Source organism: Schistocerca nitens, chromosome 2 (genome assembly GCF_023898315.1).
Source record: "Schistocerca nitens isolate TAMUIC-IGC-003100 chromosome 2, iqSchNite1.1, whole genome shotgun sequence".
NCBI lineage: Eukaryota > Metazoa > Arthropoda > Insecta > Orthoptera > Acrididae > Schistocerca > Schistocerca nitens.
This window is the reverse complement of record NC_064615.1, coordinates 370113912-370135833: the sequence shown is the minus strand read 5'-3', so window position 1 is coordinate 370135833 and position 21922 is coordinate 370113912. Positions and strand designations below refer to the sequence as shown.

The following is a 21922-nucleotide window of genomic DNA, read 5'->3' as shown; positions in this document are numbered from 1 at the left end:
TGCTGAGTCGGGAGGTCGGTAAAAGGAGCCAATTATTAACCTAGCTCGGTTGTTGAGTGTAACCTCCACCCATAATAATTCACAGGAACTATCCACTTCTACTTCACTACAGGATAAACTACTACTAACAGCGACGAACACTCCACCACCGGTTGCATGCAATCTATCCTTTCGGCAGAATTTATCTCTGGCTTAAGCCAGCTTTCTGTACCTATAACAATTTCAGCTTCAGTGCTTTCTATCAGTGCTTGAAGTTCCGGTACTTTACCAACGCAGCTTCGACAGTTGACAATTACAATACCGCCGGCCGCGGTGGTCTAGCGGTTCTGGCGCTGCAGTCTGGAACCGTGGGACCGCTACGGTCGCAGGTTCGAATCCTGCCTCAGGCATGGGTGTGTGTGAGATGTCCTTAGGTTAGTTAGGTTTAAGTAGTTCTAAGTTCTAGGGGACTTATGACCTAAGATGTTGAGTCCCATAGTGCTCAGAGCCATTTGAGCCATTTGAACCAATTACAATACCGATTGCTGCTTGGTCCCCGCATGTCCTGACTTTGCCCCGCACCCGTTGAGGCTGTTGCCCTTTCTGTACTTGCCCAAGGCCATCTAACCTAAAAAACCGCCCAGCCCACGCCACACAACCCCTGCTACCTGTGAAGCCGCTTGTTGCGTGTAGTGGACTCCTGACCTATCCAGCGGAACCCGAAACCCCACCACCCTATGGCGCAAGTCGAGGAATCTGCAGCCCACATGGTCGCAGAACCGTCTCAGCCTCTGATTCAGACCCTCCACTCGGCTCTGTACCAAAGGTCCGCAGTCAGTCCTGTCGACGATGCTGCAGATGGTGAGCTCTGCTTTCATCCCGCTAGCGAGACTGGCAGTCTTCACCAAATCAGATAGCCGCCGGAAGCCAGAGAGGATTTCCTCTGATCCATAGTGACACACATCATTGGTGCCGACATGAGCAACCACCTGCAGTTGGGTGCACCCTGTACCCTTCATGGCATCCGGAAGGACCCTTTCCACATCTGAAATGACTCCCCCCAGTATGCACACAGAGTGCACATTGGTTTTCTTCCCCTCTCTTGCTGCCATTTCCCTAAGGGGCCCATTACGTGCCTGACGTTAGAGCTCCCAACTACCAGTAAGCCCACCCTGGGAGATAGAAGTTTTTTAGGTTTTCAGTAGTGGGACGTAGAATAATTTTGGGTGAGTTCACTGTGGAATAATATGGCAATAATCAGGTCACTGATAAATTTTTGCCAGAAGACTGAAGGTGTGAGATGGTGAAACGATGAAGTTTCATCCCCTGTCAATATAACAAGAGCCATCATTTACATCGTCCATACTTTCAGCCCTTTTTTAAGTCACAGAGTTACCATGTTGGCTTTCAGTACTGCAACTGGCAACCACAAGATTAGGCTTACATTAATAAGGAAATCACAGAAACCTTACAGCTTTCAAAAGAAAGCATGGGTGAATTCAGAAATCTACCACTGAACATTCCACATCTGCATACTTATTCGTAGCATTGAAATTAAACGGGAGCTCCCTTAGGTGGGTCTTGGGCCCCCTCTGCCATTTAATGCTTGTCCACCTCTCCTATCTCCACTTCTCCATCCTCCACATTGCCGATTTCCACCCCTTCCCCCTTCCTTTATTCCTCGGTGACAGGGTACATTGCCTCTGCACATGTCCCGTACAACCACACTTAAAACATTTCACACCCACTGCAAACACTGTTTGCCTCTCACGTACTCCTGTTGCCACATCTATTTCCTCACATTGAATTGCCAGCTGAATGACCGAATACAAATCTTTCGGAGCCCTTTCATGCACTTTCTGTGACATATGTGCCGGTAACCCTCTCAAAAATACATCAAGTGCCCTTTGCTTGACCTCCTGCAACAGAACACTATTCGCTTCATCGCTCTGACCCAACTCATAAGTATACTCATTAATTTCCCTTATCCTCTCCACAAATTTCTCTACCGTCTCCTCCTGCCTCTTCATCATTGTACTCAACCTCTCCCTAAAGTATCAAGCACTATTCTTTTTCTTGTACCTTTGTAAAAGCCCTTCCTTTAACTGCTTAAACTGCTCTGCCTTCCTTAAGGCCTCTGAACACCTTACATATGTTTTCACTTCACCCGTTAGTCTAATCTTGGCTACATGTAATAACTGCTCATCAAACCAACCATTCGTCACCACTGAAATTTCCAAGTCCTCCACAAACGAACACACATCCTCTAATGCCTTGGCAGAACTCACGGCAGCTGGATAAATTTCCTGCTCCCTAGGCAACAACGACTGATCAGATGTAGTTTCCTGCTCACTTCTAGATGTTAATTCACTTCTCAGCTGCTTATTATCCGCTGTCCATTGTGCTACCTTTTCCATCAAAATCAGCACCGCTTCTGTTTCCGTCACTCCTTGTGTCCTTGACTCTGCCATTGTGTTGCTTTTGTTCCCAGTTAGTCCTGAAACAAACATGTAAGTACAAGACCAACCTGACTTCCTACAGCTCAGTATCAACATACTCGGTAACATCATATTCAAACCAATTCAAAAGTGCCATGCCATGAAAAAAATTAATAAATCTCACTGCCCAAAATACACCAACACTTAATCTGACAACAAAAAATAATATGCCCATGCAAAACATCTAAAATGTGACTTGCCAGGACTCATACTCAAAAAAATACGAAAACAAAGGTAAGAAAACATCCAATTTTCAAAAGAAAACTGGTCAAAACTCACCACACCTTGTGACCATAATGCAGGTGGTGGGCTCGAACATCATACTGTACAGATAATGTCTGCTATTCTGACACCAAATGTAGTGGGTGGAGCGAAGAGATGCCGTATTAAAACTCGGTGAGAACTTTCCAAATGATTTATTGCTTTTTAGCTAAAGTGCCCTCGTACCTCTTGGTCTGCATCACAGGGCCCCACAATGCTGAGGAAGCACCTCAGCGGCCCGTGTAATGCAATGCTGTGTCGAGCCGGCCTTGTATGCCAGTTGCAGAATTCTGATTATGTTAGGATGGCTGTGCCAGCAGCTGATTCAGTGGTCACCATCCTCAATGTCTCCGCGCTGCTCCGCCGGGAGCCGCCGTGGAGCTCGCTGACAACCGCAACATGCCCATGCTGAGCATCCTTGCCTGCGTGGCCCGAGTTGCGCGCCAACAAGCGCTGCGATCTGGCGTCCGAATCTGCGGCCCTCACCTTGGGATGTCTCTGGCATGTGTCAGGAGCCAAGACAACTGCCTGCGGTAGTGAGCCGAAGAGTGGCCTGCTGCTGGCTGGCTGTGGACCCCACATCGGCCTCAGAGGGTCGAACCAATGACCCGCCGTGGACTGGGATGCTGGCGCCCCATCTGTTGCAGTGTGTAGCCCGGTGGAGTGACACACACTGCCGTCCAGGAGAGCTGGCACACTTGAATGCCCTGTTAAGAAATGGCACCTATCTATACTCGGCTGTGCGCTTCTCTTTTGCTAATGCGCCGCTCCGAGTCATGTACTCACCACATCCCGGTTGCGCCAGTGGGCTCCTTCTGTCTGTAGCTTGTGCCATGCGAACCGCTGCATTTACACTTTTCAGCATTTGGACAGCCCTGTGGTCTCCATTCTACTTTTGCAACTGCTGGTCAGCATAACTTACTGCAATCCAGCCCGCACCTGGCTGTAACTTGTGTGCTCAGAAATGTTGCACCGAATCTAACTTTCCTGTCTTAAACTGTGGTGCCACTACAAAGTACACACTTTAATTTTTGATGTGATATGCAGTTACATCAGCAGTGAATCATTACGGTACAATATGAAGGAGATCTCATGTTTACATCTGGAAGTCTTCCTATAGTACAATGAGAAAAGAGACTACATGTCTGCATCTGGAACTCTTCCATGCTAACTTCAATTTCATTGCTTCCAGTTTTCTATGTCTGCATCTCGAACTCTTCCATGCTAACTTCATTTTCATTGCTTCTAGTTTTCTATCTAAATGATTCAGTCCCATATAACTTTTTCAACCCAGTTTTTAAAAACTGTACAAATATACTTGATTTTCTCGGTTTTTTTGATGAAAAAACAAAACATAGGGTTTTCAGATGCTGTGAATCTGTTGTGATATTTCGTCCTAAGACTAAGACCAGTCATAAATTATTTTATCTGAAAACTCATTTTTCACTTTCCTGGGAAATATTTAAAAAAAATTAATAAAGATATAAAACTTGTGATATAGGAAACAACTTTTATGTAGCAGTGACATTTAATGTGAAAAAAATCTGTGAATTTTTCACTTTAACAAGCAGTTTAAAATGTGTGAGTAATTACTGAAATTATTCAACACTGTATGTGAGATAAACCAAGGACCTATTTAATGAACTGATCAAGCAGGAATACACAGACACACACAAGTTGGATCTTTCGCTTTGAGAAAATTTTTAAGCTGTTACTCAATCAGGAGTACAATAAAATAGCAATTAAGGGAGCATGTCACTCTTTATTGTGAAACAGGAGAGATATAAGCTCCAGTAAAGAAACTTACTGTGCCCACACAGAGAGAATTTTTGCTCTTGCAGATCAACGCGTTCAACCTATTACTTGTAAACTACACTCCTAAAAGGGGCAATCAGATCAAAATGAGATGGATGGAAAAAAGTAAGTAAACTATTTTATATTTCAAAAGTAATCTTCATAACTGTTAATAGTCTTATCCCACTGTGAGATAATTCTTTCTTTATGATTCTACCAAGCTGTGCAAGTCTTTCTCCAGGGCTCCTAAAATTTGGAAATCACATGAGGAGAGATCACAAATGGTCATCTGATCTGTAGTAATGAGCAGTCCTTCTCAAAATATACCAAGGGTCTAGCTGTTGCCTTCACAGACCAAAATTAATCTCCCAGACATGTTGAGAACCAGATATTCCATTTCTTGTCTCTCCATTCACCTACCATCTCTTACATATCAAGTGTTCAGCTACAAGGGAGCACTCCTCTCAAGACTCGGTACCATCCAGGACAGGAGCAACTGAATCACATTCCCAACCAGGGTTTTGACTACCTCTCAACATACTCTGAAATGAGAAATATCACTCCCACCATCCTCCCCAACTGACCCACAGTAGTACTCTGCTGCCCATACAGCCTATGTAATATCCTTCACCATCCCTATTCCATCCCTGCTCCCAACCCCATGCCTCATGGCTCATATTTCTGCAATAGACCTAGATGTAAGACATCCCTTCCATTACCACCTACTCTGGTCCTAACACAGGCGTCTCCTATCCCCTCAAAGACAGGGCCACCTGTGAAAACAGCCATATGATTTATCAATTTAGCTTCAGCCACTCTGCTCCCTTCTGCTTGTGCAGGAGAAATAACAAGCTGTCTGCTCACTTGAACACCCAATGTCAAACCGTGTTGAACAGAAAACTGGACAAATCAGTTCCTGAGTATGCCACCCAACATGAAGAGCGTCACTTTAAAGACTGCTTCACTGGCTGGATTCTTCCCACCAACAACAGCTTCGCCCCTGTAAACCCCCTAGCCTTAGCCTTCACTAGTCTCTGTCCTCTCCAGCTGCCTATCCCCTTCCCTACTCCCACTCCAATAGTACACATGGATTGTATCTCACTAATGCACTTATAATGACTATGGTCCTTCTCATTCTCTAATTTTCTCCTCTCTCCTCTTCCCTTGCTCCATCCTCCTTCCCCCCCCCCCCCCCCCCCAATCATTGCCTCTCAATGTCACACGTAGCAGCCCTGTCCTGTCCCCAACACATCCCTGCATGTTCCCCCAGTCAGCACTAGTATCGTCACCACCCCTGCCCTGCTATACCTCTTCCTCCCCACCCCACACCCCTTCTGTACCCCCACTACCCATCCCAGCTAGATTGCTGCTCATCTCCAAGAGGCAGTCACAGTCTGGCCTTAGCATTTGGAGATGACAGTGGCCATTTGTGTGCAAGTTTTGGTTGTGTGAATGTGTGTGAGTTTTTGACTTTCTCCAAAAGCTACATACTTGTAGTTTCCCCCCCACCCCCCACCCTCCGCCAACTGTGCCTGTCTGTGACTTGATGCCTCCTCTAAGTGTAAAGTAGCACCCTATCCTTTCTAGATTGTTATTTCATACTGGACTCCTGTAATATAGATACTTTTTTGACATTGTCTGTATTGCCCCAGAAGATTTTTCCAAAGCACAGCATTGAGTGAAATTATGAAACATGTGGTAGTACTACCATATTCGGGTCACTGCAGTGCAGAGCTGTCACTTATCACATACTGTTGCCACATTAGTTTATTATCCACCTTGACATTTAGGAGCTTGACATCAGGAGCCTCAGCCAGTGCGCACTCATTGGTCTCTGCTTCTGGTGCTTGCAGATCTTTTTTTATTGCTTTTATTGTTTATCAGTAATGGCCAAGTAAATCTAATGGGTCTGCTTACGATGATCCATTTTTGCCCATGTGTTTTCAGCTGATGTTAGGAAGAATTCTACAAATTAGTGGCCCTACATTTGCTTTTAACATAGTCTGTCTCATTGCTATTCTCATCAGGGTATGTAATTTCATTTGGAAAAATGTATTTTGAAAGAATTAAATTTCTCATTCACTGTGTGCCTTTTGAAAAATTTTCTCCCTTGTACATCTAGTAACTCTCTGAATAGTGTTACTTGGTTATAATTTACTCAGTTGTAATTCTGTGAAACAGTAGGCTAATTTTCTCTTGTTAGCTAAACCTGATTGGTAGATTTGCTTAATTACTACTATTGGATCATCAAGGTCAGTTAAAGTATTTATTAGAGGACTCACATCGATTTCATGAAATATGGTTCATCATAGATATACTCATATAGTAACAATCACAATTTCACTGTATGCTTCTTGTTTTTTGTTGGTAATGTTCCATGAGGAACAAGAAGCTGATGTCGTAATTATGACTGGAACAAATGACATAGCAAAAAACAACAGCGCGAACTTAATAAAAGGTTTAAGAAGCACATTACCAAGTATCACATCAATAAAAGTGTTTGTTGTCGATGTTCCATTTAGATATGATCTTACAAAATGATCCTGCGTAAATTGCGAGGTATTGGACGTAAACAAACGGCTATATCACCTGTGTTCGAAATTCAAAAATACCACAATCATTAAAGCTAGCGAGTTTGACAGGGAGTGCTATACACGACAAGGATTCCACCTCAACAACCAAGGAAGAAGATTAATCTCAAAACTGATTACCAAAACTGAGAGTCAAGAAATGGCCACCTTAACAGTAATACCGCTGGACCAGGGAAACTTGTAAAACCTGCTAGTCTGTCTGGCAAAATATTAACAGATATGCTCCAGCAGGATCAAAATAACCTTCAAACCATTCACTCTGAGTCCAGGAAACTAGATGCATCCAAACGTTGTCAAAATGGGGCCTGGCTACCAGCAGTAGACTTACAAACAACTCAAGATATCGGCTGTATAGAAGTGCCCTTAAGAAGACAACCTGAACCCTCATCTTTACTGCCCAGGGTTAGCAATAATAGTCTTCTGTTCTTACATATTAATATACAGTCTTTAAGAAAGACGTTGGAAGAATTGCAGTACTGGTTAGAAACTTCCAACTGTGGTGTACTTAGTGTAAATGAGCACTGGCTATATTCATCAGGAATTGACCTCAATATTCCATTTGGTTACTCCTTAGCTAGTAGTTACTGCAGATCAACAATTGGACATGGGGGTGTTGCAATATATATTAAGAATAGACTAAATCTACAATACTTTACTATTGATGTCACAGACCTGTGTATAGACACCATCTTTGAGGCTGCAGTTGTACATATACCTAAACATAATATTATTGTTGCATCTGTATATCGCACACCATCTTCTAGTGAATATGAATTTATGGTAAATTTAAAAAAAATTGTTAGTCTTACTAACTAAGCCTAAATATAAATACCAAAGAATCTTAATTTTTGGTGATATTAATGTGGATATCAGGGTACAGAGTCATATCATATTGGAATTCTTGGATAGCCTAAGAGCTTTTGATTGCTATTGTCTAAATGATAAGCCTACAAGATATAATGCATGCTTAGACAATATAATAAGTAATATCCATGAAAATAATGTTGAAATTGGAGTAGTGAAGTTAGGCCTAGCTGACCATGATGGCCTATGGATTATAGTTCCAGTCAGCATTCCAGATGAACAACACAAAACTGTTAGACCTATTAATGAATGCAACGTAAGAGAGTTTAGAACCAGATTAAGGTCAGTTAACTGGAATGACATCTTATACAAAGATATGTGTGTGAATAACACAAGCAAATTATTTATAGAGGAAATTGCAAGAATATTTGATGAGTGTTGTCCCAGATTAGTAAAAAGACAGAATAATAACCGAGCTCATAAACCACAGAGACTAAATAATTGGTTTACGCCATACCTCAACAGCATCAGGATTATGCTTCTTATGTTTAAGGACAGATCTCATAACAGCAAGGAGTACAAAGAGATGTACATTAGAATAAGAAAAATTTATAGATCTGAAATAAGTTTGGCAAAACGTAGGGCGAATGATAACTGTATTCTTAAATACAGAAACAGCTGTAAAGTTGCCTGGAAAGTAATTAAAAGTGAAATAAATAGACCAACAACTCAACTAGCTATACCAATAGCCCCAGATATCTTAAATTCACACTTTGTTAACTTCAGTTTACAACAAGATTTGTCTCCCCTCAATGCCATGCTTGATGCTAAAACTCTTTTAGGTTCAAATAAGTATGTAGTCCATAAATTCTGCTGGGCAACAGTAACTGAAAATGATGTTAGCAAAGCAATAGGCAAACTAAGTAGCTCCAGAGCAGAGGACTTCTATGGTCTGTCAAACTTTGTCATAAAGAAGATATCAAGTGATCTTCTGCTCCCTCTAACCACTCTCATTAACCATATATTACAGAAAGGGATTTTCCCCGACTGTTTGAAAACAGCAGTAACTATTCCCATATTTAAGAAAGGAGATAAATCAAATCCAAGTAACTATCGCCCTATCTCATTAATCCCAATAATATCTAAAATAATCGAAGACTGTGTTCACCAACAAATGAATCACTATTTTGAGAGGAATAATTTGTTAAGTAACTCACAGTATGGATTCAGGTCTAAACTATCCACAGTTAAAGCAGTTGAAAATATTGTTAGTGATATATATGATGGCTTTGAAAATAAATTAATCTCATGTGCTACTCTCCTAGACCTGAGTAAAGAATTTGACACTGTATCTCATTGTACTTTGATCATGAAATTAAGGCACTACGGCATGGAAGAGGACACCCTGAAATTATTAGAATCCTACTTAAGCAACAGAGTACAATTTGTTAGTGTAAATGGACAGCTGTCAAACCCACAAACAATAAAAAGAGGTGTGCCACAGGGCTCCATACTTGGACCCTTCCTGTTTGTAGTGTATGTTAATGATATGCCACAGTATTTACCCTGTAAAACAGTCCTCTATGCAGACAATACAACTTTTATCAATTCAGGACAGACTTTTGAATCTGTACGAGAAAAAAATAATATAATATTTGAAAAACCAGTTCATTGGTTTAGTGCAAACTCCCTATTCATAAATGAAACAAAAACTGAGGAAATATTCTTTAATTTGAAGGTATCAAACAAAGAAAATAAGTCCGTTAAACTGCTAGGAATGATGATTGACCAGAAACTTAGCTGGGATAAACATATCACATACGTCTGTTCTAAACTTGCACATGCTATGTTCCTACTTTATAAGCTTAGGAGTAATGTCAGCCAAAACTTACTGTCTTAATTATTGGCACTTACTAGAATTGTGATATTTATACAAAATTCTACCTTTCATATATTTTTGCCATGTAAGTAGTCAATCCAAATTCTTAGCATCGAAATAATGAACAGAATAGTAACAAAATTTATATGTGTTGAAAAATATGAATTTCATTACACTGTCAAGACACAAATCCAATTAGCTTTATTTCTAGGGTAGAACTAGTGTATTTCTCTCTGTTGTTGAAATAAATATTGCTATAAGCTTCATCTGAGAAATAGACAGAAATAAACATAAAATAAGATTTGTATTAGCAAACTGAATTAGCATTGCATCATTATTTTTTCCATCTGTACCTGATGCTAACTGGAAGCTTGTTTTCGTGTATGAAAATAATCAGTGTTTGAAAATATAATATGGACAGATAAAAAATCTACTCATTAAGCAGTGGAAGAAGAAAAACATAAAAGATGTGGAAGAGTTACAGAAAAGCCACACAAAAATCTAGATCAGAGGAGACTTATTGGAAGGGGTGGGAAGGAAAGATTCTTTCATCACCTGGGCTTCTGTACATTTTTTCATAACTCTTCCCATTTCCTAAACCTCATGTTCTTTTCCTCCATCCCTCTTCCTTTTGCCTTAATCCTTCTGTCAGAAGAAGAAACTGCTGGCTCCAAAAGCTCACGTTTCCACATCTTTTATGTGTTTTCTCCTGCCACCACATGGTGAGTAGATTTTTCACCTCTCCAGTTACATTGTCAAACATATATGTTCAGTGCATTACACAGAAAAAAACGCTACTTCACGTTTGAAAGTATACAGAAAAAATTGGTTTTTAATAACCGAACAATGGAAAATTCAGGATTGAATGCAACAACCCTACCTGCTGACAAAGGCTTCACCACTGTTGTTTTGAACCTCAAGGATTACCTGGCAGAAGGACTCCACCAGCTGTCATATTCAACCACCTACAAGCCGTGCCACAGTGATCCCATTCCAGAAATCCAGCAGGATCTCCAGTCTCTCCTTAAATCCTTAAGCCCATCTCAGAACCTGTCCCTGGACTCCATCTCTCTCCTCACTCCCTGCTACTCCCTGCACTTCTACTTTCTACATGTTTCCCGAAGTTCATAAACCAACCACCCAGGATGCCCCATTGTGGGTTGTTATTGTGCCCCCACTGAGAGAATCTGTGCTCTTGTAGACCAACATCTTCAGCCTATTACCCACAACCTATCCTCCTATATAAAAGATACCAACCATTTCCTACAGTGACTCTCCAAAGTTGCTGTTGCTTTACCACATGGTGCCCTGCTTGTCACTATTGATGCCATTTCCCCTTTCAGTAACATCCCTAATGCTCATGACCTCACTGCTATTGAACCTTTCCCAACCAACAGCCTCCTTTGTAGTTGCCATGACCAATTATAACAACACTAACAATTATTTCACCTTTGAAGGCATTACCTACAAACAAATGCAGGGTATGGCTATGGGCACCCACATGGCGCCATCCTATGCCAACCAATTCATGGACAATCTAGAGGAATCTTTCCTAAACACCCTGAATCCCAAAGCCCTCACCTGTTTCAGATTCACTGATGACATCCTCATGATCTGGACTGAATGTGAGGACACCCTGTCTATATTCTTCCAGGACCTCAACACCTTCTCCCTCATTTGCCCACCTGGTCCTACTCAACACAACAAGCAAACTTCCTCGATGTTGACCTCCATCTCAAAACTTGCTACATCTATACCTCTGTCCATATCAAACCTACCAACCACTAGCAAAGCCTTCACTTCAGCCACTGCCACCTCTTCGATACCAAGAAGTCCCTTCCATACAGCCAAGCCACCTGTGGCCTTCACATCTGTAGTAATGAGCAGTCCCTCTTGAAATATACCAAAGGTCTCACTGAGGTGTCCACAGACTGTAATTACCCTCCCAACCATGTACAAAATAGATCTCCTGTGCCTTATCTTTCCAGTCACCCACCATCTCCCGAAGTCCCACTGTCCAGCCACAGAGGAGCATTCCTCTCATGACTCAATACCACCCAGGACTGGAGCAACTGAATTACATTCTCAGCCAGGGTTTTGACTACCTCTCTTCATACCCTGAAATGAGAAATGTCCTACCCACTATCCTTCCCATCCCTCCCACACTGCTTTTCCACCACCCACTGAACCTACACGATATCCTCATCCATCCCTATACAACCCTTGCTCCCAACTCCTTGCCTCATGGCTCATATCCCTGTAATGGACCTACATGCAAGATCTGTCTCACATATCCTCCCACCACTGCCTACGCTAGTCCAGTCAGAAGCATCACCTATCCCATCAAAGGCCAGGCTACCTGTGAAACCATTCATGTCGTATACAAGCTAAGGTGCAACCACTGTGCTGCATTCTATGTGGGCATGACTACCAACAAGCTACCTGTTCACATGAATGGGTACTGACAAACCGTGGCCAAGAAACAGCTGTACCACCGTGTTGTTGAGCACACCGCCCAACATGATGTTCTTCATTTCAGTGAACTGCTTCACAGTCTGTGCCATCTGCATCCTTTCCACCAACACCAGCTTTCCTGAATTGTGCAGGTGTGAACTGTCCTTGCAATATATCCTCAATATATCCTACATTCCCGTAACCTTCCTGGCCTCAACCTTCATTGGTCATTGTCCTTATCCATCTAGCCCCTTCCCTATCCCCATTCCAGAACTACTCAGCCCTCCGTTTCACCAGTGGGCCCTCAGTCCTTTTACTTCTCTTCGTTTCCTCTACCCCTCCCATCCCCTCCTCTACCCTGCCCTCCGTCTAACCTCCCAATTGCACCTAGCCACCCTCCTCCTCCACCTCGTCCCTGTACACTCCCACAAGCAGCACTTTATTGCCACCACCCCTGCCCTGTTATCCTCCCCCTCCCCACCCCAGCCTCCTCCTTACCCTCACCACCCAGTTGCCTCACCCATTGTGCACTGCTGCTCACATTCTGGCCTTAGCCACCAGAGACTGTGGTCATGCATGTGTGAGTTGCATTTGTGTGTGTGTGTGTGTGTGTGTGTGTGTGTGTGTGTGTGTGTGTGTGTGTGTATGTATGTTTCGACAAATGCCTTTTTGCTTAAAGCTCACTTTCCAACAGTCTTTTGTTGTGCGTATCTGTGACTCACCATTTGTATTTTTCATTTGTATTGAACTACTGCAATCTATTAGATAAACTGTAGAATCACATAACAAATTCACTGTGAAAGATTTTTTCTATAAAGTGTATTGTAATTTCCCCTTGAATGTCGTTAATTTCCTGTTTGTACTGCAGCCTTGACAGCGAACACTAACAATTAATCGTGATTTCTGCTTGGCACAGCTTTGAATATGAAGTTACTGTAGTAAAGTGATGTATTTTACTTTACAGAGTTGGAGGAAATCATCAAGAGAGTAGAGAGGATGATATTCAATGAATTACAGAAATATGATGCAGACAAAGTTGCAATGCCAGATTTTGCACTGGAAAACACAGGCAAGTATATCAGATGCCCAACAGAAACTTCATTAATCACAAACACTGAAAAATAACTGAGACTTGCATTAGCATTTTTATAACTTGATAACCAAAGATCAATGGTAATATAGTTGACAGTCCACTAATATGTGTATAGGTAACTGACTTCTGCTTTGGATATTACAGTGTAGCCCAGTTTTATTCATCTTATTTCCTTTGCCTTATCACATTCAGTGTAACATACACATCTTCCTTGGTGTAAGGAACAGGCACTGTAGCCTCCTAGGCAATTACAACTTCCCCCTCCTGCTTCATTAGCTAATTTTATACTTGCGTACTAAGGTCCTTTTTTGTAAAGTGCTGTTCTGTGGCTGATGATGTAAAATCTTTCTTTATTTCTACTATTATACTGGTGGAAATCCGAATAAGTGTTTAGGTGCAGTCTTTTCACAAGCAATATGACTTTTAGAATGTACGTGTTTATTACAGTTAACATCCCTGTTTTTGGAAACAAGTTGCAACAAGATTCCCTATATTTTGCTCCGCAGATTATTCTCACACCCCTTTTTTGAAGAATGAGTAGCTTATCTAGATTAGCTTTGGTTGTTGCCCCCCAAATTTCAATACCGTAGTTCAGGTGAGAGGAGAAGAGAGCATGGTATGCAGTCTTTAGGACTGCAGTGTCTTTACAGAACTTGCTAATAGTACTGATTGCAAATATATTTTTTGACAACTTAGTTGCCAGGGAGTCAATATGAGTGTCCCACTTCAGGTTTCTTTGGACTGTTAGGCCAAGGAATTTTACACTAGACTCTTTCTTTACCGATTCGTTGTCAACATATAATTTAATTTCATTATTCAAACTACTTTTGTTAAACTCCATCAAACATGTTTTACTGGTGCTTACATTTAAGAGGCTTTCATTAAAAAATTAACAATTTCTTTTGTCACATTATTACACTCCGCCTCTAGTTCATTACATGAATCCTTTTTACACACAATTGACGTTTCATTGACATACAGAACAATTTTGGAATTTATAGTAGAGTACTTAATATCAGTTACATAGATCAAGAACAGAAGGGGGCCAACACTGAGCCCCGCGGTGTGCAATATTTTATGTACGTGATCTCTGATTTGTAGACATCACTTTCCATTTTAAGCAGAACAAACTATTTTCTATTGCTCATATAACACTTTGTTAGGTCATAAGCAGCGCCTCTAATGCCCATGTTCCATAGATTGTCTAATAGGATGTCAACATTCACACAATCAAAGAATTTTTCCAGGTCTAGGTATACACCCGCTACATGTTCCTTGCTTTCAATACCCACTAACACCTCTTCAATTAGTTGAGCAGCTGCAGGGCTAGTTGATTTACCTTTTAGGAATCCATTTTGATTTTCAAACATCAGATTGTGTTTGTTAAGAAAGTTTATAATCCTGTTGTGTGTAACTTTCTCAACTATTTTGGAAAAGACAGGAAGGATCGAGACTGGTCTGTAGTTTTCTATTTTGTTATTGTCACCTTTTTTAAAATTGAGTGTTATCTGTGCTATTTTTAGTCTGTCTGAAAAAGGTGCCTGATTCTATTACATTGTTGACTGCTACAGACAGAGGTACAGAGACATTTTGGCTACAGGCTTTTAAAACAAAATTTAGGCCATCATGCCCAGCTGAATTAGAGGGTTTTAGAGAGCTAATGATGTCCATTATTTCTGCACAGTTTGTGGGGGCTAGATATATACAATGGTCACATGCATTACCTTTAAAACTGTAGTGCATGTTTTTGTGTTTGTCATTTATGGCTTTCCATGCAGAAGAAAAATATTCATTAAAAATATTTACAATTTCCAGTTGGTCTTTTATGAGCATGTCATTGTGGTTAATAGTAAAGCCCATACACAATTTGTCATTGCAGGTTCTAAAACTGTTTATGACTGCCCAGATGCCAGCAGTTACATTATGTGAGTTTTGAAGCTTATTTGCTACATAGTTTCTCCTAGTCTGTGTGAGTAAGTCCTTATAGTGTGCTTGATATACAGTATAACCTCATTAGTGCGAACTCACATAAGACGAACTCGCATAAGATGAACTCATGGTTAACGTGAAAAAAAATATTGGTCCTACCAGGAATACATTAGTTATTATGATATGTTTTATTGATTAACACAAACTTCAGTTAAGGCAAATTACGAACTCTGTTTCAGTTCCAAGCGTAATTAAATTTTACGGTAACACAAACTTCCGACCTTAGAGTATTCTAAAGCGTAATTTTTTTTCCAAAATGAATGTAGGAAATGTAGCTACAAAGCTAATTATACTTATTGTTGACTAGTTTTTAACATATTGTAGATCAGTAGCCGCGATTATCACCTCAACAATCAGCGTATGCTGTACATTGTAAGACATTCAATAATGTGTGCAGCAGCATTTAGGAATGTACTCAGTGCCAGATTTGACAGGTGTTCTGTTAGTCGTAGCCGTATTGAGTTGGAATACTGAATAAAAGCTACAGTTACAACTGGTACTGTAGCACGCGAAAATGGCAAAGAGAAAACAGACAGTTCTAAATGTACAGTTAAAGCTTAAGATTCTAGATGAAGTGAGCCGTGGTACCAAGAAACCAGCAATTGCAGAGCAGTTTGGAATACCTAAAAATCACTTTATCTACGATTATTTAGAATCGAGAAAAAATTATTAATGCTGGGGCATCAGGTTCTAGAAACAAATCTAAATGACTTCATAGCACCAAGTATGAAGATGTCGAGACATTACTGCTAGAATGGTCCAATCATATGTATGCATCTAGCATACCTTTAACTGGCCCTGTGAATCAGTCAAAAGTAAATGATATTGCTGAAGATATGGGCATCGAAGACTTCCGTTGTTCTGCTGGTTGGTTGTATCGGTTCCAAAAGAGACATTCAATTTCATCTGTACAAATTTGTGGTGAAGCAAATAAAGTTGATGAAGAAAGTGCAAACATCTGGTTACATGAATTCAACTGAGTGAGGGAAAAGTATGCCTCATCTGATGTGTTTAACATGGATGAAACTGGATTTTTCTACAATCTTCTTCCAAATCACACCCTGGGGTAAAAGGTGATAAGTGTCATGGTGGAGCACGAAGCATACAACATGTGACTGTTGTACTGTGTTGTAAAGCTGACAGCAGTGAGAAGTTTTGTCCCTGGGTTTTCAGTAAATCCGAGAAACCACGTTGTTTTAAAAACATAAATACTGGAACTTTACCTTGCATCCACTCTCACCACAAGAAAGCTTGGATCAATGGCACATCATTTCACAAGTGGATTCTTCGTTTCAACAGTCAAATGCTTGCTCAAAATAGAGATGTTCCTCTTACATTGGATAGATTTACTGCCCATAACGTTCATGATCTGAACCTATCCAACATAAAGGTTCAGTTTTTTCCACACAATGCCACAACTCGCCTTCAGTCTTTGGACCAAGGCATAATCTCTCTCATAAAGAGAGCTTATCGTAAGCGACTTGTAAGAGCTGCAATTCGTGCTGCTGAAAACAATAGTGCAACCCCAAAGTGGAATCTGCTTGATGCAATAAAAGCCATTGCAGCAGCCTGGAACTCAGTATCGCCACATCATATAGGGAAGTGCTTTAACAGAGCTTGGAGACATAGCAACACTGAAGATGTCCACAAGTTAGAAGATGCCACTTCACCTGATGAATGGACAGTTCTGCAGGATGTTGCAAACCCTGGGATTAGTTTCAAAGAATTCATTAGTGTAGACAACGATGTTGCCATATGTGCTTCTGTGGAATTGGATGTGCCAAAAGCTGTGAATGAGGTGCAAGAAGGGCTATCAGAAGAAAGTGAAGAGGAAGAGAATACAGATACCATTTCACCTACCCGTCAGATGTTTACAGCCTTGGACTGTTTAGAACAGTTCGCTTCAACATCCGGCATCACTGCTGGGTTTACGGATGCTATCATTACAATTGGTTGTGAAATTAAAAAAATATTATTGTTGCCATGAACATTCGCGAACCATGACTGAATTTTTTCCAAGAAAGTAATGTACATAATTTGTGAGTACTTGTAATTTTACAATCACTTTATAGTGTTATAAGTCTACAATAACATGATTGATAGTGTAGTGTATTACAAATTAGTGTACTGCTGTACATGAATACTTATTAAAATCTGTATTTTCCACTTAACATGATTTTTTTGAACATGAACTCCTGATTTTTCGGTCCCTTCGGATTCATGTTAACGAAGTTTTACTGTACCATATTTTGAAGGCTTCCTTTAGCTCAGGAATCTCTCTATTATTCAGCATTGCACTGTGGAGTAGTTTTAATTTTTCCCTAGTTTCAATGACATTACTATTTACCCAAATATTTGTGTTTATATTTTTTGTTTGTTTCTTTTTTGTGATTACAATTGGGCATGTGGTATCAAATCAGTAATAGAAGTCAGCAGCAAAGCTATCATATGAAAAGCTATTTTTTTCAAACCATTTTATATGTGCTAGCACGCTGTTTAGTCTGTTTATGTTATCATTAAACATTATTCTTTTAGTTACAAATTGTTGCTTTGTGGTGACAGTGGGGCCTCACGGAGCTCCAATTTAAGCTGTACTGCATGGTGATCTGAGATGGCTAGTTTTAAAACAGATGCACTGTGGGATAGGTGGGTCATGTTTGTTATTATGTTATCAAGACATGTTTTACTGTTGCCAAATTCTCTAGTGGGTTCCCAAATGAGTGGGGTCAGGTTAAATTCATCACACGGGAGATGTAACTTTTTAGTGGTGACATCATTTGTTAATAAATCTATATTTATATCCCCTGTAACTATAATATTTACATGACCATTTGGCCCAGAAAATGTTGTGTCTATATATACAAGCAAGTCAGAAAGATTTACAAAAAAAAATATCTGTATTTGTTGCAGATGGTCTGTAAACCCCAATAACTGTTATGTTATCTCTACCCCATTTTAGGTTTGTTGCAGCAAATTCCGAGACTCCTTCCAAGCAAAAGGCACTCACATCAATAACATTAAAATTACTTTCATTTACAGTGAAAATTGCTACACCTCCCGTCTTTTCTACTGAAGGCTGTGCAAAATTTCATACACAGTGGTTCACTAATGATAATCAGAACTTCATTGTACCAATGTTCAGTTACAACTAATATATCAGGTTTGTCAACCCATGAAATTACATCTAGATCATTATGCTTATTTCTAAGACTACCAAGGTTCTGGTGTATGTTTTTAAGGCTCAGTTTTACCTGCTGGATCCTAGAGGCTGATTTTGGACTAACAATGAGGCCAGCAGGCTTTACAAGTTTCCCTAGCTTGCCAGCAGTGGCTAGGTTATGGCAGATTTTGTTGAGGTGGGTTTTACCACCCCATGGCACTGCACTTCTTTTTGTCACTTTGTGGACAACGTCGCCTGACTTCCTCAATAATTTTACTACTAATAATCTTTTTGCCTCTTTTGTTCATGTGCAGACCATGAGATGTGTGTAGATCCCTTTCTAGATTGCTGACATTTACTAGACACACATTCTGAAATTTACAACATAGAGCTTTAATCCCATCATTTGTAACAATATGAGAGAAGGAAAGTTACTACTCCCCATATAGTGGAGATGCTGAGCCGCAATAGGCACAATAAAAAGATTCACACAATCAAAGCTTTTGGCCATTATGGCCTTTGTCAGCTGTAGACACACATACACACACGCGCACACACACACTCACGCAAGCACAACTTGCACACACATCTGCAGTCTCAGAGAGCTGAAACTACACTGCGAGCAGCAGCATTAGTGCATGATGGGAGTGGCGACTGGGTGGGGGTAAGGAGGAAGCTGGTGGGGGGGTGGGGGAGGGGGAGGGATAGTATGGTGGGAGTGGCGGACAGTGAAGTGTTGGAGTTTAGACGGAGAGTAGGAGAGAAGGTGAGGAGGGGGGAGGGGGTAAGTAGCGGAAAGGAGAGAAATAAGAATAAAAATAAAATAAAATAAATTAAAAGACTGGTTGTGGCGGTGAAATGACGACTGTGTAGTGCTGGAATGAGAACAGGGAGGGGGCTGGATGGGTGAGGACAGTGACTAACAAAGGTTAAGGCCAGAAGGGTTTCGGGAACGTAGGATGTATTGCAGGGAATGTTCCCACCTGCACAATTCAGAAAAGCTGGTGTTGGTGGGAAGGATCCATATGGCATATGGACACTTCACTGTCCGCCACTCCCACCATACTATCCCTCCCCTTCCCCACTCTAGCCTCCTCCTTACCCACATCCAGTCGCCACTCCCATCATGCACTGGTGCTACTGCTCACAGTGTAGTTTCAGCCCTCTGGGACTGCAGATGTGTGTGCAAGTTGCACTTGCAGAGCGTGTGTTGCGTGTGTGTATGTGTGTCTACTGTTGACAAAGGCCTTAATGGCCGAAAGCTTTGATTGCGTGAATCTTTTTATTGTGCCTATCATGGCTCAGCATCTCTGCTGTATGGTGAGTAACAACTTTCCTTCTCTCATATTGTTACATTCCATCCTGGATTTTCCATTGTTTGATTAATCCTATCATTCATTTTATGAACTTCCCGGTTCACATAGACTGTTTCATAAGATCATGCCTCTGTGGAATGTTGACAACAATTGTTTTAGTGCCATTTAATTTACCCAGTACCATTTTCATATGTCTAATTGCATCATTTGCTTGATTTCTTGCTACATGATTTGAACCTCACATAATAATGACACAGTCATTGGATGAGAAGGAGTCACAATCCTCCACACACGGCTTCACTACAGCAGAAAGAGGGGCTCCAGTCTGGATGTGGCCTACAGCTGCAAAGTTGTCTTGCGTATTTGTGATGTTTTGCGCTATTTCACGCCCATGGCTGTATCCATATAATAGAATCCGGCCCTTCTTGTGTTTCTGATTCTCGTAGTTTCTTCAGTTTTTCTCTTTAAGAGAGTAAGTTCAGCCCTTAGGCTCTGGATTTCACTTACCATATCTTCGACTAGTCTAGATAATTCACACCTACAGTCACAAATTTTTGCTTTATGATAGTTATCTGAGTTCTTAACGCAGCACTGACTAAAGTCCCAGCATGTTATAAATTCATTATTTTCATTCACAGATGAGTCCAATTTTGCACATCGAAAATGATACAAGTTATTACATTCCGATTTTCAGTACTTTTTCACCTTTTTTACACTTTTCCTCATCAAAACATGAGTTTTTACGTAAGCTAAGAACTTGTACCATTACTATTTGCCACCATCTTGCCAAGTGCTCCAGGGTGTTCCACCGAAATCTCCCTGATTTCAAAGACTCAGGAAAAAAAACACAGTAGATACGACAATGAAAAATGCACCACATTGTAGAGCATCTCAAAGAATTTATTTATTTATCACCAATACACCTCTACATGTGAACCATTTGTAGCATGAAGAATATTGAGTCTATATTCAATTTCTTGCCAAGTTCTTTGTAACATTTCCTTTGCTGCAATCACATTAGTGATATGATGTTGCAATGTAGGAGTATCATTGGGAAATTTCCTATCCAGGAACTTGAGAACAGCCTTTGACCAATGCGGCAGAGCTGCATCTTGTTGAAAAATGACGTTGGGTTGCAACTCTTGTATCTGAGGGTACACAAACTGCTCCAACATGTCCAGATACACTGACCCAGTCACTGTTTGCTCTGTAAAGAAGGGCAGTCCAACAATCCTGTCATGCATTAGCCTGCACCAGATGTTTAGTTTAGGGCTATCCTGAACATGTTCAATGACAACATGCGGATTTTACGAACCCCAAATCTGAACATTATGTCTATTAACCCTTCCTGATAGATGAAAGGTTGCCTCATCTGAGAAAAACATCTTTCCAGGAAGCTGGCATCCATATCAATACACTGCAGCATATCCACAGCAAATTGTTATCGGCGTGGTTTGTCGTTCGGCATCAGATTTTGCAGAATTTGTTCTTCGTAAGCACACATATGAAGATGCTGGTGAACTACATGATGCAATGATGCCCGAGGCACATTAAGTTGCCTAGATGCTTGATGAATTGACTTATGTGGGCTTCTGAGAAACATTTGTCTGATGTCCTCCACTGTCTCTTCTGAAACTCCATAATGTACACCACCAGAATGTTGCAGAACACTTCCTGTGGCCAGAAACTTCCTGTACCATTCCTTAACTGTTTTCACATCAGGTAGATCACATTCATACACGCGACAATAATTTCTTTGCACAGTGATCAGCGATTTTGTTTCTGCAAACCACACTACTGCTTCTGCGCACTGCTGAAGAGTCACCATTTTCATTTCATTTGACCGTGCTGCACTCTGGCGACGATACTTGGCACTTCTGACATGGGAATATAAATTCTTTGAGATGCTCTACAATGTTGTGCATTTTTCATTGTAGTATCTACTGTCGTTTTACTCTCCTGGGTCCTTGAAATCAGGGAGGTGTGAGTGGGACACCCTGTATAAACAAATGCCTGGAATGGGCATGAGCACCCATGTGGCACCTTCCTATGTCAATCTGTTTATTTGTCATCTCAAGGAAACCACCTAGCCTCTCAAAAGCCA

The 21922-nt window shown here is 40.9% G+C and overlaps 1 protein-coding gene across 2 annotated transcripts in view; it reads left to right on the top strand.

The window, feature by feature from the left end:
- The window catches only part of LOC126236196 (SUN domain-containing protein 2-like), a 436500-nt gene that overhangs the window by 359838 nt on the left and 54740 nt on the right, over positions 1-21922 (top strand). For both annotated transcript variants that reach the window (XM_049945303.1, XM_049945304.1), the window contains exon 5: positions 13225-13329. In XM_049945303.1, the coding sequence (XP_049801260.1) occupies positions 13225-13329 (105 nt within the window). The remainder of the gene's footprint in view (positions 1-13224; positions 13330-21922) is intronic.